This window comes from Cimex lectularius, unplaced genomic scaffold (genome assembly GCF_000648675.2).
Source record: "Cimex lectularius strain Harlan isolate CLEC.00 unplaced genomic scaffold, Clec_2.1 scaffold8, whole genome shotgun sequence".
Classification (NCBI taxonomy): Eukaryota; Metazoa; Arthropoda; class Insecta; order Hemiptera; family Cimicidae; genus Cimex; species Cimex lectularius.
In genome coordinates this window covers 1,524,543-1,537,934 of record NW_019392656.1, presented here as the reverse complement: position 1 = coordinate 1,537,934, position 13,392 = coordinate 1,524,543, and the positions used below count along the sequence as shown (strand labels likewise).

At 37.4% G+C, this 13,392-nt stretch overlaps 2 protein-coding genes across 4 annotated transcripts; one reads left to right on the top strand and one right to left on the bottom strand.

Annotated features, from left to right (window-relative positions):
* Positions 1-500: 500 nt before the first annotated feature.
* Positions 501-2,222, bottom strand: LOC112126179. Its single transcript, XM_024224749.1, has one exon. The coding sequence runs from the start codon at positions 2,113-2,115 to the stop codon at positions 1,099-1,101; it is 1,017 nt and encodes a 338-aa protein (XP_024080517.1). The 5' UTR covers positions 2,116-2,222; the 3' UTR covers positions 501-1,098.
* Positions 2,223-5,759: 3,537 nt separating this feature from the next.
* LOC106669751 lies at positions 5,760-9,055 on the top strand. 3 transcript variants are annotated; one of them, XM_014399446.1, is made up of 3 exons: positions 5,760-5,903; positions 7,108-8,724; positions 8,792-9,055. In XM_014399446.1, exons 1-2 carry the CDS (start codon positions 5,895-5,897, stop codon positions 8,689-8,691), a joined length of 1,593 nt encoding a protein of 530 aa, XP_014254932.1. In that variant the 5' UTR covers positions 5,760-5,894; the 3' UTR covers positions 8,692-8,724; positions 8,792-9,055. The 3 variants fall into 3 exon arrangements, with proteins under 3 accessions (XP_014254932.1, XP_014254933.1, XP_014254931.1); XM_014399447.1 differs by lacking the exon at positions 8,792-9,055 and having other exon boundaries at positions 7,114-8,729; XM_014399445.1 differs by lacking the exon at positions 8,792-9,055 and having other exon boundaries at positions 7,108-8,729.
* Positions 9,056-13,392: the final 4,337 nt, after the last annotated feature.

Below are 13,392 nucleotides of genomic sequence, written 5' to 3'. Positions count from 1 at the left end.
CATGCTTCTGTTATAATTGTTTATATGTAAATATTATGTTTTACTTGTTGCGTCGAAGAATGCAGTTGTAAAAAAAAAAAAAAAAAATAGGGTGGTGGAGTACTCCATATTTCACCTTCACCTATTGTGTAACTAATATAATTGAGGATAGATGGGTTCTCATTATTTCATCGACCTTCTCACGTTACGGACACAAAAATATCAGTATTATATGCAACAACCAGACACTCCATGCCATGCTCAAGCAAAATTCTCATCCCCTTTGGCATTCCTATGCCCTATCTATGTGGAACAAGGAATGCCTTCATTCAATTAGACACATCGAACAAACATTTGGCCTAATATCTTATAAACTTTTAGCGTTAATCTTTTCGATTTCTCCGATCTCTTTTTTTGTCGCAGTCGTTGTTGCATCCATCTGCGACGTACATACCTATTTCACTATTGATATTGTTACCTCTTTCTATGTATAAAAAAAGCATAACAAACAACAGCCAAACTTTGACAACAAATATCTGTAGTGGTGATTTTAGTCTATTAGGAGAGGGTGAAGTTGGCACATTCCCTCCCCGGTGAAGGCCCTCTACATTATAGCAGAAGTGGTTCAACAAGTACAAAAAACTACTCCCAAAACAGAGCATCTCCTTTTGTTGGTGAATTTTTGATTTTTTGCGTCCAAGTGACAGTCATTTGGTGACATCTAAAGGTATGTCCTTCTGGTGTTACTGTGCATGATCCATTTTTCGTCGCATGTGGCAATCCGGTCAATACGTCTCTACTTGAAGTGCGATGAAAACAGTTAAAGGCAAATGTTTAAACGCTGAAGCTTTTTAAGAACGGCCAATATATGAGGAAGCCATTTGACCAGCTTTAACTTTTTCCAAAATGGATGTAAGCTAGACCGAATGGTTTCATTTTGTTGAACCCTCTTACGAGCTCCAGACATGTTTGACTGGAATCAAGCTCGATAACTTCTATGCAGTAATTCTAAAATTGTCTTCTTAGTATAAAATCGGCAATGATGATAGAAAAAGGGAAGAACAATAAATTAATATTTTCAAGTTTTTCCGTGATTTTATTTTTTTCTGCGTTTCGAAATTATTGTAAAGTAATAAAAGCTGCCAGAATGAAAATCAAGAGATAATCGATTTTGGGGAAGGTGGCACTTGAAAAAATGTAATGGTTTATACTGTCGATATCGAGTTTAAAAAATAAGCTAGCTTTTACTAAGCCGCATTCGAAAAGCATTTCTCCGACTCCCCAGAGTCTGTCTTTGCACATTAAAGGGGTGCCGTTGTCGGCGTCACACAAGGGTCCGTCTCTCATTCCAGCACTAACCATGCAAAAACATTTATTCGGCTCCAATTCGTAAGTGCAAGCGCCATTACCTATACCACATATCCGGGCTTTACAACTGATTTGATTTATGTGTTGCACAGCCTTGAGTTTCAGCTGAGCCGTAAAACCCCCTACGTCGAAGGTTCCTTCTTCGTTTTTCGTCTTAGTACTAGCGCCCCAGCCGTAAACATGACAGTATTCTTTGCCACCTTCCTGTAATTCCTTCTCGGCCATCAAAGCGGCAAAATCCTTGTCAAACTCGTACTGCGTGTGGTGCAAATTTTTAATCAGTCCAAGCTTTTCGTCCATAAATTCGTAAGCGTGCGAGACGGTGATGTAACCTATGTTGTATTCCCACATGCCGGCAATGATATTATACCGACACCTATAGTCGGCCTCGAATCGAGAAACGTTCCTCGTGTGTGCCTCTTCCAGTTGCCAATTGTTTGCCGAACCGGCGATGACGATATGACCTTCCGGAAGGGCCGTCGTCAATCCTGACGAGCTGTCGTAAGAATGCGACACGCAGCTGCACGTGGTGATCAAGTGTCTTAACGTGATGAGGCTCCCAGCGCACACATGTGCTCGATCCGATCTTCTTTGCAAACTGGCCATGAAAATCGCCGTACCAGGATTCACGTCTTCTCCTCCTAAGATTCTTTTTTTTCTTATCAACTTTCGAATAGTTTGATTATTGTTGTCTTGTGCCTCCTGTACCTCCTGTACCTCGATCCCAGGAAGAATAGTATAAAACAAAAAGAAAACCAACAATTTCATCTTGTGTGTGCGTGTGGTGTAGATGTGTATGAGTATAGAATTTTGGCTAAAAATCCCTTTTTTGTGTGTTATGAGTTTGTAATAATTTGTAACTACATATGTTCTTATTATTCATGTTATGTTATGTCTCATTATTTCATGTTAAAGTAATAAATATTGGATGGTATATTGCTTAATATATGCTTCGTCGAAATATATACTATATTCATTTAATATTTGTATTTATAAGACAATTCTGAAATATTAATTTTAACATTTATCGGTCATCAGACTCCGCAATCCTTTTTAAAATTGCGTCTTTTAAAGGTCATTATTCTAAGGAAATGAATGAACTGAATTTTTGCATTTCTTTGACAGAAAACTATCCAGTGAACTATTTCATTCGCCATCTATTGTTTTCGCGGAAAAGCTTACCAGTTAGGCCGTTTAACAAGGACAATAGAGGTCGCGTGGAGGAGTTCTGAACTATTTTCTTATTTATTAATTAAGCGACAAAATTAATTATAAAGATATAAAAAGTGCCAGCAAATACGATTTATTGGTCTTCACGTGTATAATATTAATATTTTTGAAGCACACTTCCTGCGGTCGTAAACGCAATTTGTAGATATTGGGCCCCAGCAAATCAATCGGTTTTATTTCACCAAAACTCCCTTTTTATGTGGATACTTTCCTGGAAGGACCAGCAATATAAGCAAACAGTTGATGGTAAACAACATTTATCAGGTCGGATCTCGGTCTCCGTCCAGCCACCTTAGTTGAGCTCCAAGGGCTATGGCCAAACGCTCGGTCATTGAAGATTCCTACATAATCAAATTGCCGATTCCTAACACTTATTGTATAACTATTCTTACTCCATCTAAATCCATTCTTATTTACATATCATTTACTCAGCTAGGATCCTGGAGTTTACACCTATTGTGTAACTATTCCTAAGTGTAGCTAATTTAAGGCCGATGGGGTACTCAATATTCCGCCATGGCCCTCTCACACTTCACATTCACGCTAATTAATACATTCTTTCTCAATACGCTCTAGGGACACAAAACTATCAGTGCTATATACAATAAATGATGTAAAAGTATTCGACCAGCTACTATTCACATATTTTTTTACGATTAAGAATTGGCCACATGAGGTTGGCACACTGACACTAACTTTTGGACCAAAGCCATATAGACAGCGCGTAGGAATGCCATTCGATATGGGAATCGTGCTTGAGCTCATCAACGAATATTTTGGGTCCCCTTTTCCGATTCTTGGAGAAAACAGGATTTGGTCCAATCAATATGAAATGTAATATAAATAAAATTCATTGGACCACATCCTCGATCTCACAAAATATAACATGTATACAATTAAACAACCCTGTTTTCCCCAAGAATGTGAACAGGGGTCCCAAAATATTTGCTGACGTGCTCACAGCGTCAGAGAATCGGGAGACATACCGGTCTCCTTTTCGTTACCCTCCAGACCTATGTGGCCAGGTAACCAAACAAAAACCACTCGTTGTATCTCGACAGAAAAGTGCAATAAGTGGGACTACGGAGGAACCATGGTGGACGACTACCATGGCCTGAATGTTTTTTTTTTTATCGCCTCCTCAAGCGCGTGCCAAATCGCTTACAATTCCGCCGTGCAGACTCTACAGTGCGGTGGGAGAGACCATGAGGTCTTACTCTTAGACTGTGTATGAAGATGAGGCGATGAGGCCAGACCTTTATCGAGGTACGCCGGGGTTGACGACTTGGTTAACAAGGCGAGATCGTCCCAGACGAAATATTGAGAAAGCTCGGAATGGAGTACATACAAATAACCGATGAGAAACGAAAAGTCCGATGAACAACGTAATATGTCAGACACTTTTTATTATGTGAGCAGTTAGTTAACTTTGTTTTGATAATTCTACCAAAGTATTTGGTACAACAAATATTTTCGTCTTGTGAATGTAATTACGAAAAAAATGTTGTATGGGTTTGTATATCAACTAATAATAGTAAAATTCAATTTACAATTAATCATATTTGAGTATTTCAATCTGTCCCATTACTCACCAATAGTGTAAGGATAGAAAGACAGTTAGGAAATGGAGAAAAAAATAATTAGTCGTCAAAGCGGAGGTACCCGATAGAATATAACGCTTTATACTTGCGATGTCTAGTTTATAAAATAAACTAGATTTCATATTTACGCCGCATTCGTTCGCCACCTCGCCGATTGCGTAAAGACGATCTTTACATATCAAAGGACTACCGTTGTCGGCGAAGCATAACGGTCCGACAGCTCCTCCAGAAGGGACCATACAAAAACAGTTATTCTCTTCTAAATCGTAGGCGCAAACGTAGTCATTTATGCCGCACAATTTCGTCTTACATACGAGATTACTGACGAATTGCACGGCTTTGTGTATCAGCTGTTCCGATGTGTCTCCAACGTCGAATAGGTTATCTTTCTTTATTGATGTCGCACCCCAGCCGTACACGTAACAGAATTCTTTGCCTCCTTCCTGGAACTCGCTGGTATGCCTAAGAGCTAAAAGATCACTGTCTAACGCCTCTTGTGTGCTGTGCAAATTTTTAACCAATCCCAACTTCTGATCTATCAAGGTGTACGCCTTCGAGACGGTGATGTAGCCTATGTCGTGTTCCCAGAGGGCGGCATCGGGGTCGTAACGACATCTATCGTCCGCCTCCATCCGCGAAACGTTTCTCGTGTTCGCATCATCAAGAACCGTGTTGCTCTTTGAACCGGCTATGACGATAAACCCTTCGGGAAGGGCGGAAGTCAATCCGGACGAGCTGTCGTCACTGTGGGCCACGCAGCTGCATGTGGTGATCAAGTGTCTTAAAGTTATGAGACTCCCGGCGCATAAATGTGCTCGATCCGATCTTCTTTGCACACTGCCAATAAAAATCCCAACACCATCGTGTACTACCTCTCCACCTAATATTCTTTTCTTCCTCACCACCGACCTAGGCTGTTCATTTTCTCCGTCCAGCTGCTCTTCTATCTCATTACCGTGCACAAATATATACACGAAGAAGTATAAAAATAACTTCATTTTATTTATTTGACTGTGAAGAAGTTTGTCCGAGTAAATTGTAATTTTTATATTTTATTTACATTTGTTGTAGTTGTAAGTACATATGTTAATATGGTCGATTACAGTCTAGACTACAAACGTTAACCCAATTTTTGCCAAAAGGTAGTGCAGTCCATCTTTTTCTTGAGTTTAGAGTATTTAATTTGATAGCAAAAGAATGAAACTATTTGAAATTCCTTGTAAACACAAAAAATTCCGTTTTTTGGCTGTCTTTGATCATTGCCAGGGTCTTCGCTGTATATTTTGACGAGAAACGTTTCTTAATTACTTGAGCTTTTGTGATTATAGATATACGTTGGTACTTCAAACTATGTACACAGTAGTTTGTTGTATTTTATTGTCAACAAATCCCACCAATGGTTTTCATTTTAACCTGAACAAGAAAAAAAATTAATCACTTGCACAGGTCATATGCATGGCTTTTTAATTAAAGCAGACCATAACATTAAATATGTTGTTACACTATTACAGGGGTTGACTGAGTTGTGGTCACCAAATATGATTTTTTCCGCCTAGAAATGATTCGTAAGGCATTGAAAAAAATTAATAAATACACTTTCTTGTAGGTGTTGTTTTTTTCTTTTTAGCAATAGTGGCCGTTTTTGTCGCGTGTTCTGTAGGGTGTAGGTGTGCTTTTCTTATATTATCGAATAGAGTGTTCTGATAGTAAAAGCCCATGAAAACCGTAAGTAATTTTTGCTTATCCAGTCAGTTCCCTTTGAAAATTTTATATTTTAACCTTCATTAACTTTTTTATTGAAATTGACTCGAACTGCCTTTATGTGTTCGACGATTTTTACACAAGAAACTGTTACAACCTCTCAGGAATCTTTTAATTTCTTCAATACCACACTTTTATTGGTTTTATCATTATGATACAGTACTTCTAAAGACTTATTACAATGTAATTTGTAATAAGTCTTTTAAGTTCAATCATAGTCATAAATTATTTAAAATTATGTAAGCTGTTAAGAAGAAACTGAGATTTTATCCTGTTCGAGGTTGAAAGTAAAATTGTAATAAGTTGTGCCGTGATTGAAGTAACCTAGACATAAAACGTTCGGTCACAAGGGAACTTACGAAGTTATAAAAAAATTACCAATTCGATGATAATTTCCATTAAAGTACTACATGACAGAAAACAAAATGGCAGAAGAAACATCAGACTAAAGAAGCTGAAAGAACGGAAGACAATGCACTTCTTAACAGTTTACAGTTATAAAAGAGCAGTACTGGCGAAATAACACACAGTCCAACCACCGAAGCTGGTGAATCGAGCCCGGCAGTCAAAACTAGTAGCATAAGCAGATCAATCTCTTTGTCTGTTTTTTAAAAGTTATAGTCGATGATGTGGTTAACATTTACCCAGTTCACAAGCACTTGATGCCCGTCTACCTGGGCGTACTGTTTCATTGATAAATATGCAAAGAAAAAAAAATATGCTTAGAGAAAAATACATAAAAAGATAAATTACCAAAATATAAATAAGTTACATATAAAACTAGAACTTATAAATAAAAATACATTTAAAAAGACCGCAGTGGCAGAGTAAGGGCGCTCGACTCTTATTGGCCATGTTGGTAGTTCTGAGTTCGAATCCCGGCATACCCATTGCAATTTTATATTGAGAAAAATTTGGAAAAAGTGGTATAAAGGGGTTCTGACACTTAGTTCTCGACACCCAACGATAGTTGGACTTTAAGTTCTTCTGTGTTATATGTATTCAACTACTTTACTTGGTGATTTATTTAATCTTTTAGCTTATTGTTCTAAATTTTGAATTAAAATAATTAAGCCTACTTTTTTGTATTCAACATACATGTTTGCTCTGTAGGGCAGAAAAATGTTAATTAACCGAATTTATTTGGCCTAAATTAAATTTGTTCCAGAAGCAGAGTTATGATGGGATCTATAATGGAAAGAAATTTGTACATAGTGGCCTAGTAAACGAAGTAAACGAGGACGTCGGTTTGAAAGGTGGTAGGGTTCTCGACCCTAGTGATTTCAAATCTAATCTTCGGAAAGCTTTGTTTCAAAAAAGTAGGAAGAGAAGTGGAAAAGCGAAAAGGCTTTCACTGAAGCAGGCCGAGCAATGCGATCCGCGGCCACCTCGGCAGAGCAAAAAAGTCTCTTCGCCGAGCAGTAAAACGAAAAGGCGGCCACGAAAACCGCAATGTGAAATGCAAAGCGAAACCAAAAGGAGAAAACGTTTTGACTCTCGTGGCAAGACGGTCCTTAGTGCAGAATCGTTTTCCAATAGCGAATCCATCCCGGATTCTCTGACAAACGATTCCGACCCCCGTTTTGATGTGGTCACCGATGAAAAGTCCGAATCGGAGTCAAACCTTAAAGTCAACAGTTCGTCCTCACGATTAAAACGCAACAACCGACCCCCTGGATTTTTTTGGTTTTGGGTAGACCTCGATGAAAGACAGACTTGCGAGAGTGTTAAAAATCTCGAAAAAGATTTCGATCTAGTTCTGTCCGTCGACGACTGCGGTCCTTGTGAAAGGATAATACCGACATTTGAAAACGCAATCACGGACGATCAATTGGCCTTAAACGAAGAAGGACGTGTACAAGACCGATACAGAAAGAGAAATCAAGCCTCTATACAATTTCTTCGGGAAAAAGAATCAAATCAGAACTCAAGTTATTATGGCAATAAAATTACATCGAGCAAGAGCGAAGGCGATCAAACTGGCAGTTTGTTAAAGAAATCCGGTTTGAATAAGTATGCCGTACTGCCGAATATAAAAGGCAGTCACTCGGAACAAAGTGTCGACACAAGCGCATTTTTATGCCGGATGAGGGAAAATACATACGAGCCGAAGGTAAAACCGAAGTATCCAGTTTTGCCGAACATCAACGGAACAATGTACAACTGTACGTACGCGGTAGATGAAGCCGACGAGACGGTCGATTTGCTGAGCTGGAGGGAAGACCTGATAGAACCGATAACGCTTAAAAAATACCCGGTCCTTCCCGGTATTAAAGAATCGTATTCGAAAGATTCTCTGGTTCGGAGCTATCTTCACTCTCCGGTGGCGACGTGTGACGACGAGGAGGAGACTATCGCGTTTTTCCTCGGACCGCGTTTGAAGGAGGAAAAATCCTATCCGGACATCACCGCTTCCGTCGATCCCTTCGCCAAGTCCAGGCTGAGGCCGCCAAGCGAGAGGAGACTGCCACCAATAGACGACAAAAGGATGGACGACGTAGCCCATAGATTCAACAGGGAGGTATTGAAATCCAAAAAAAATCCGACGGAGCCGTCCAAAAGAAAAATGAAAACAACGGATTATACCCGATCGTGGAAGAGGGAAGACCCGACAAAAGATAACCCGTCGGTGTTCCGTGACGTAGTCCTCAAAATGAGGCAGCATGACAATTCCTCATTTTTTGACGATACCGATCTTCAGAAAAAATGCATCACTACGAATAGGCATGTGAAGGAAGCAGTTTATAAATAATGGAATTGGTCACAATAAAATGAACATAAACTTGTAAAGTAATAACACTCATAATTGAAAAGGAAAAAAGATAATTTAGCGCGTACATTTTTTATTTCAGTTATCTCTTACAGAAAATGATGAAGCCTATGTCTTTCGAACCTTGAGGTCCTGGGGGAGATTCAACAGAGGAAATGTAATCTTTTATTGTAAATTTTAAAGCTTAGCTAAAAACTGGATTTATTAAGTAAAAACGTATTGGAGAAACGTGAGGACGAAGAAGAAAAGTGTTCATCTGATGTTTTTCCTGCATTCCCGCCATTAACTGATGAAAATGAATCAAAAATATGAACATTTTTTTATTGATACAAATCAAACAAAAAACCAATAAAAGTTTATTTTTTAAACAAAATCACCACTTCGATGATACGATGATGGATACTAGGAGGTGGGGTTTTTGTTCCCAAAGCACTACAGCCTTCTTGTTTACTGAAAATTCATAGTTTGTTAGTTCATTGCAATCAACTCGATCCTTCTTCTAAGAAGTATTAGGTCATTGACTCGTTGCTGCATTCCCTGGGCTTTAGGTAGGCCGTCCACTGGAGCCGTTTTCGGTGTGCATAGGGCCTGTTGATCCAAAAGCGAAGAAACGAATGAGGACGCGTCCATTAGAACCAATTCGTTCGGTCGTGTTGGGCCGTGTACGGCCGAAGCACTTTCCGATCCAAATAAAGTTGGATTTTCCAATCCTATTCGGCTGAATGGTTACTTCGACCAACTGTCAACCACGTGACATCAAACACTCACCATTGTTTAATGGTTCTTTGCTATTTGCTTACTTTTTCGTTTCGTTTTCATTTCGATGGATTGCGAAAAATCGATAAGTGCGGTTGAGGAGCAGGCTCTTGGGACATGCGTGATCCACTCTATCATCGGAGAGATGTCCAGCGTAAGCTGTGGTCAAGGATAGCTTTAGAAATGGAACTTCCAATATTTTTGTTTATTTCTTTCATTCCATTTGTCTGTAAACTAAGAATTTTCGAGCAGCAACACATCTTCTACATCCATTTGGGCTGTGTCGTGAACTGACGAAAATCGGCTACAGTGGACGTCGGCGTTCGGCTATATTGCTGGTCGTCCGTTTGGTCAAATAGTTCGGCTGTTGAACGGCCATCATAATTCGGTTCCAATAGACGAGCAGCCTTATTTGTATCCCAGGTTGTCTCTTGAGCGGTAGCTTCCCAGTCGAAGATGACACGGGTGGCTCTCTCTTCCTCCTCATTGCATAATCTACATATGGGATCATAATTGAATGTGCCCATGTTGTGTAGATGTTTTCTCAGATAACTGTGACCGGTAAAGGGCCTTCCAATCCGCTGAGTTTAGCCCTCTCTAACTGTAGTAGTGGGTTTGCCAGTCTTAGTGAGGTTTGTTCCAACATAACCTCACTGTGTCTAGCACCTTTACAGTTTATCCACTTCTCTTTTTATCTTCTTTGGATCCATTCTGAGATGGAGGATTCTACATTTGTTTTTGTCATCCCAAGTATAGGTTCAGGGTCGATATATGGATTTGCGGATCCTCTTCTGGCCAGTGTGCTATTTTTCGTTACCCAAAATTTCTGTGCGTCCTGGTACCCAAGATATCTTCAGATTTATTGTGATGTAATTTTTTAAGATACTAATGCTTGGCTAACCGAACTTAAGAGGATTTTTTTGCCTAAGTAACCTCTTTTGACATTTTTTAGGGCATAAGCATTGACTTCATGTATTTCAGCATGAAAAGCGTGGAGTATTTCCCTAATGAGTCTGATTGCTCATGTTTTAGGCTTGTACAAAACATGTCTGATCCAGTTCTTTCATGGGTTTTGGAGCCAAAAATAAAAATATTTGTAAAAAAAAGAATTAAAAGTTTTTTAATCACTTCTGAAGTAAAACGATAGCTTTCTTGTAAAAAGTAAGTCTGTAATGGAGAGTTTCAAAGACTTTTCCTTCATTTGAAAATATTTCTTTCAAGAGCAGAAGATTAAAAATATTTAAAAAAAATTGAGGTAGATTTTTCCTCTATTCTTTTCACCATAATGCCAATTTGAATCTAAATATTTATATTAAAATATATTTCCGTAATGTTATTTTTCTGAAAATGTCTTCTCAAAGGTAACAACCTGGGCTTTTACTTTGAAAGTATTTTGGCTTCTGCCCCCCAGCTCATTAAGAATCAAACCCACCTAAAAGTCGATAAGCAGACCGTAAATACGGTTTATATTTTTACTGATTTCAGCGTTTAGACGATAAACAACGTGGATAAAAAAATTAAATATTTTACGTCGAAAGAAAATATTGTATTTCTAAAAAAATGGTTTTAATAACTCCTGAAAAGTAACCTAAATTAAAATTCGATGTATTGCGTTTCTTGAAAGAAAAAAAATTGATTTTAATAACTCCTGAAAAGTGATCTAAATTAAAATTCGGGGTATTGCGTTTCTAGAAAGAAAAAAGTTTTTTTAATAAGTCCTGAAAAGTAACCTAAATTAAAATTCGATGTATTGCGTTTCTAGAAAGAAAAAAAATTTTTTTTTAAATTTGGATCAAATCAAGTGGTTTAGGATTAGGACTAGAAATTCGTTGAAAATAAGAAAAATTATTGTAAATTGCAACTTTATTTATTAATAAATAAGCAACTGTTTAAAATAAAATGTATGTTCTTTACAATAGGAACAAATAAAAAAAAGTAGCACTATACATAAATATTTTTACTATTTAAATTATTTTTATTGTTAAAGCTTCGACGATTAGAAAATAAATAACGGTTTTAAAAAAGTGAAGTATCTATTTATGAAGATAAACCTCGTTTTTTAAAAATTAATTTATTTGTTTTTGATTAAAGCTGGAAAAAGCTGAACAGGGGAGGATCACGTCGTCTTTTTATCGGAGGAATCGTTCTGATGAACTGGGGGTTGATGCGTTTTCTAGCCCTCTTAACTCGTACCAGACCCTGAAATTTACAGAAGAGAGATTGGAAAACTTGGAAGGAAATATTGAAAAAAAAAGAAAGGAAGATCTTCACTTTTATCTGACTTACCCTGATAGAATGGTATCCCAAAGTAGGAACTATCGGATTCGGCCTGTATCTCTGAAAGTCAAACTTTTTTTTCAAAATTCGGTTTATATGATGATTAATAAAAATGCGTTTGAATCTAAATATTTTAATCAATAAAATGTCAAATGTTAATATTCAAAAAAATTTCAGACCTCATGTATAGAAGGGTGGAACTAAAAAGCGTTGAAAGGCTTTTATTGAAATTGAAGAACTTTCTCATTAAAGAGTTTTAGTTGTACGACTTTATGTCAAGTTGATTAAGTTATCAATAAAGTTAACTTTAAAGGTTGTCTAATAATGTACCTTAATGTAGGTTGATATGTACCTTCAACTTTTCAGGGCAATTTGGCAAAATCTCTTTTGATTTTGTAAAAAAATTTGGAAATAATACACATGTAATTATTATTTTTTATTAAAAGTAATTATTCTTTGTTTGACACTCGTCGCTATTTTGATCTGCAGTACAAAACGAGTCCTCGTAATTTAATTATTTTGTATCATAAAATAAAAATCAGCTTGAAAATACGGGTGGTGTATGCTTTAATGTAATTTTTTAGTTATAGCAATAAAAGAAAAACGTATAAATATAAAAAATTTCCCAAGGTGAGCGCGTTTATGCCCTTATTACCTCATAGTCTGCCGGGTCTGTCCTATCCTTGGGAACGAGTGCGCCAAGCCGGATGATGCCGTGACTCTCCTGTTCGGTTCGATCCTCGTCGGCACTGGCTGCAACTTTCCGGCCCGGACGAGCACGAGGGCGAGGCTCAGAAAAAGTAGCACTCTCATCGGAGATTTCTCAGAGAATGGGTGAGATCATGTCGGCGCTGAGGATATATAGTTAATGCCCCGGGTTCCTGTACTTCACGGATCCTTCCAGGCCTTTCGGTCGAAAATTAGGACGAGTTTTGCAAGTGGAGAGAAATCGGAATTACACCATTCACTCCTGTCCCTCTACTCATGATTATAAGTCAATTAATACCTAGATTTCGATATGTGAATAAATCATTGGTTTAGGACCGTTCGTGTCTCGATAAATAATTGTTTATGAAAATTACATTTTGCCTCATCAGAAAAATACACTTCAAACATTACTTTTTTATGCCTTCAAAGCCTTTAAGAAAAATATAGACGAACCATAAAACAAATAAACTATAATACATATATTAATGGCAAGCGTCTTGAACTTTCTAGACGGCTTAAACCAGTCGTAAACCTGTAATAATTGAGCTTTGCTAATAATTATTTTTATACTCTTATATGATAAATCGCAATAAAAATTTAAATAAACATATTAATATTTTAACATAACAAATAATATCTTAACATATCCCCCTGAGATTTGACTGCAAAGTATCCCAAAACTCGTTTCATTAACATACTTCAACCTGCTTTTAACTAATAACCTGTTTTAAATTACATGCTCACCCTTTCATTACATTCCTGTATTTCAGCAATATATACAAATTATCTTTTTTTAATTATAATACGGTTTTATTTTTTTAATGCGATTTTAATTTTAATAAATTTAATTTTAACGTATTGTGTACTTTTGAATGCATGATGTGTTTTGTATCAATCTGTGACAATTCTGCCGTTGGACTATACACTGTTTACCTTATAAAA

Bases quoted from the DNA above. Each gene is read 5' to 3' on its own strand.
- LOC112126179 (XM_024224749.1), bottom strand. From the start codon at position 2,115: ATGAAATTGTTGGTTTTCTTTTTGTTTTATACTATTCTTCCTGGGATC.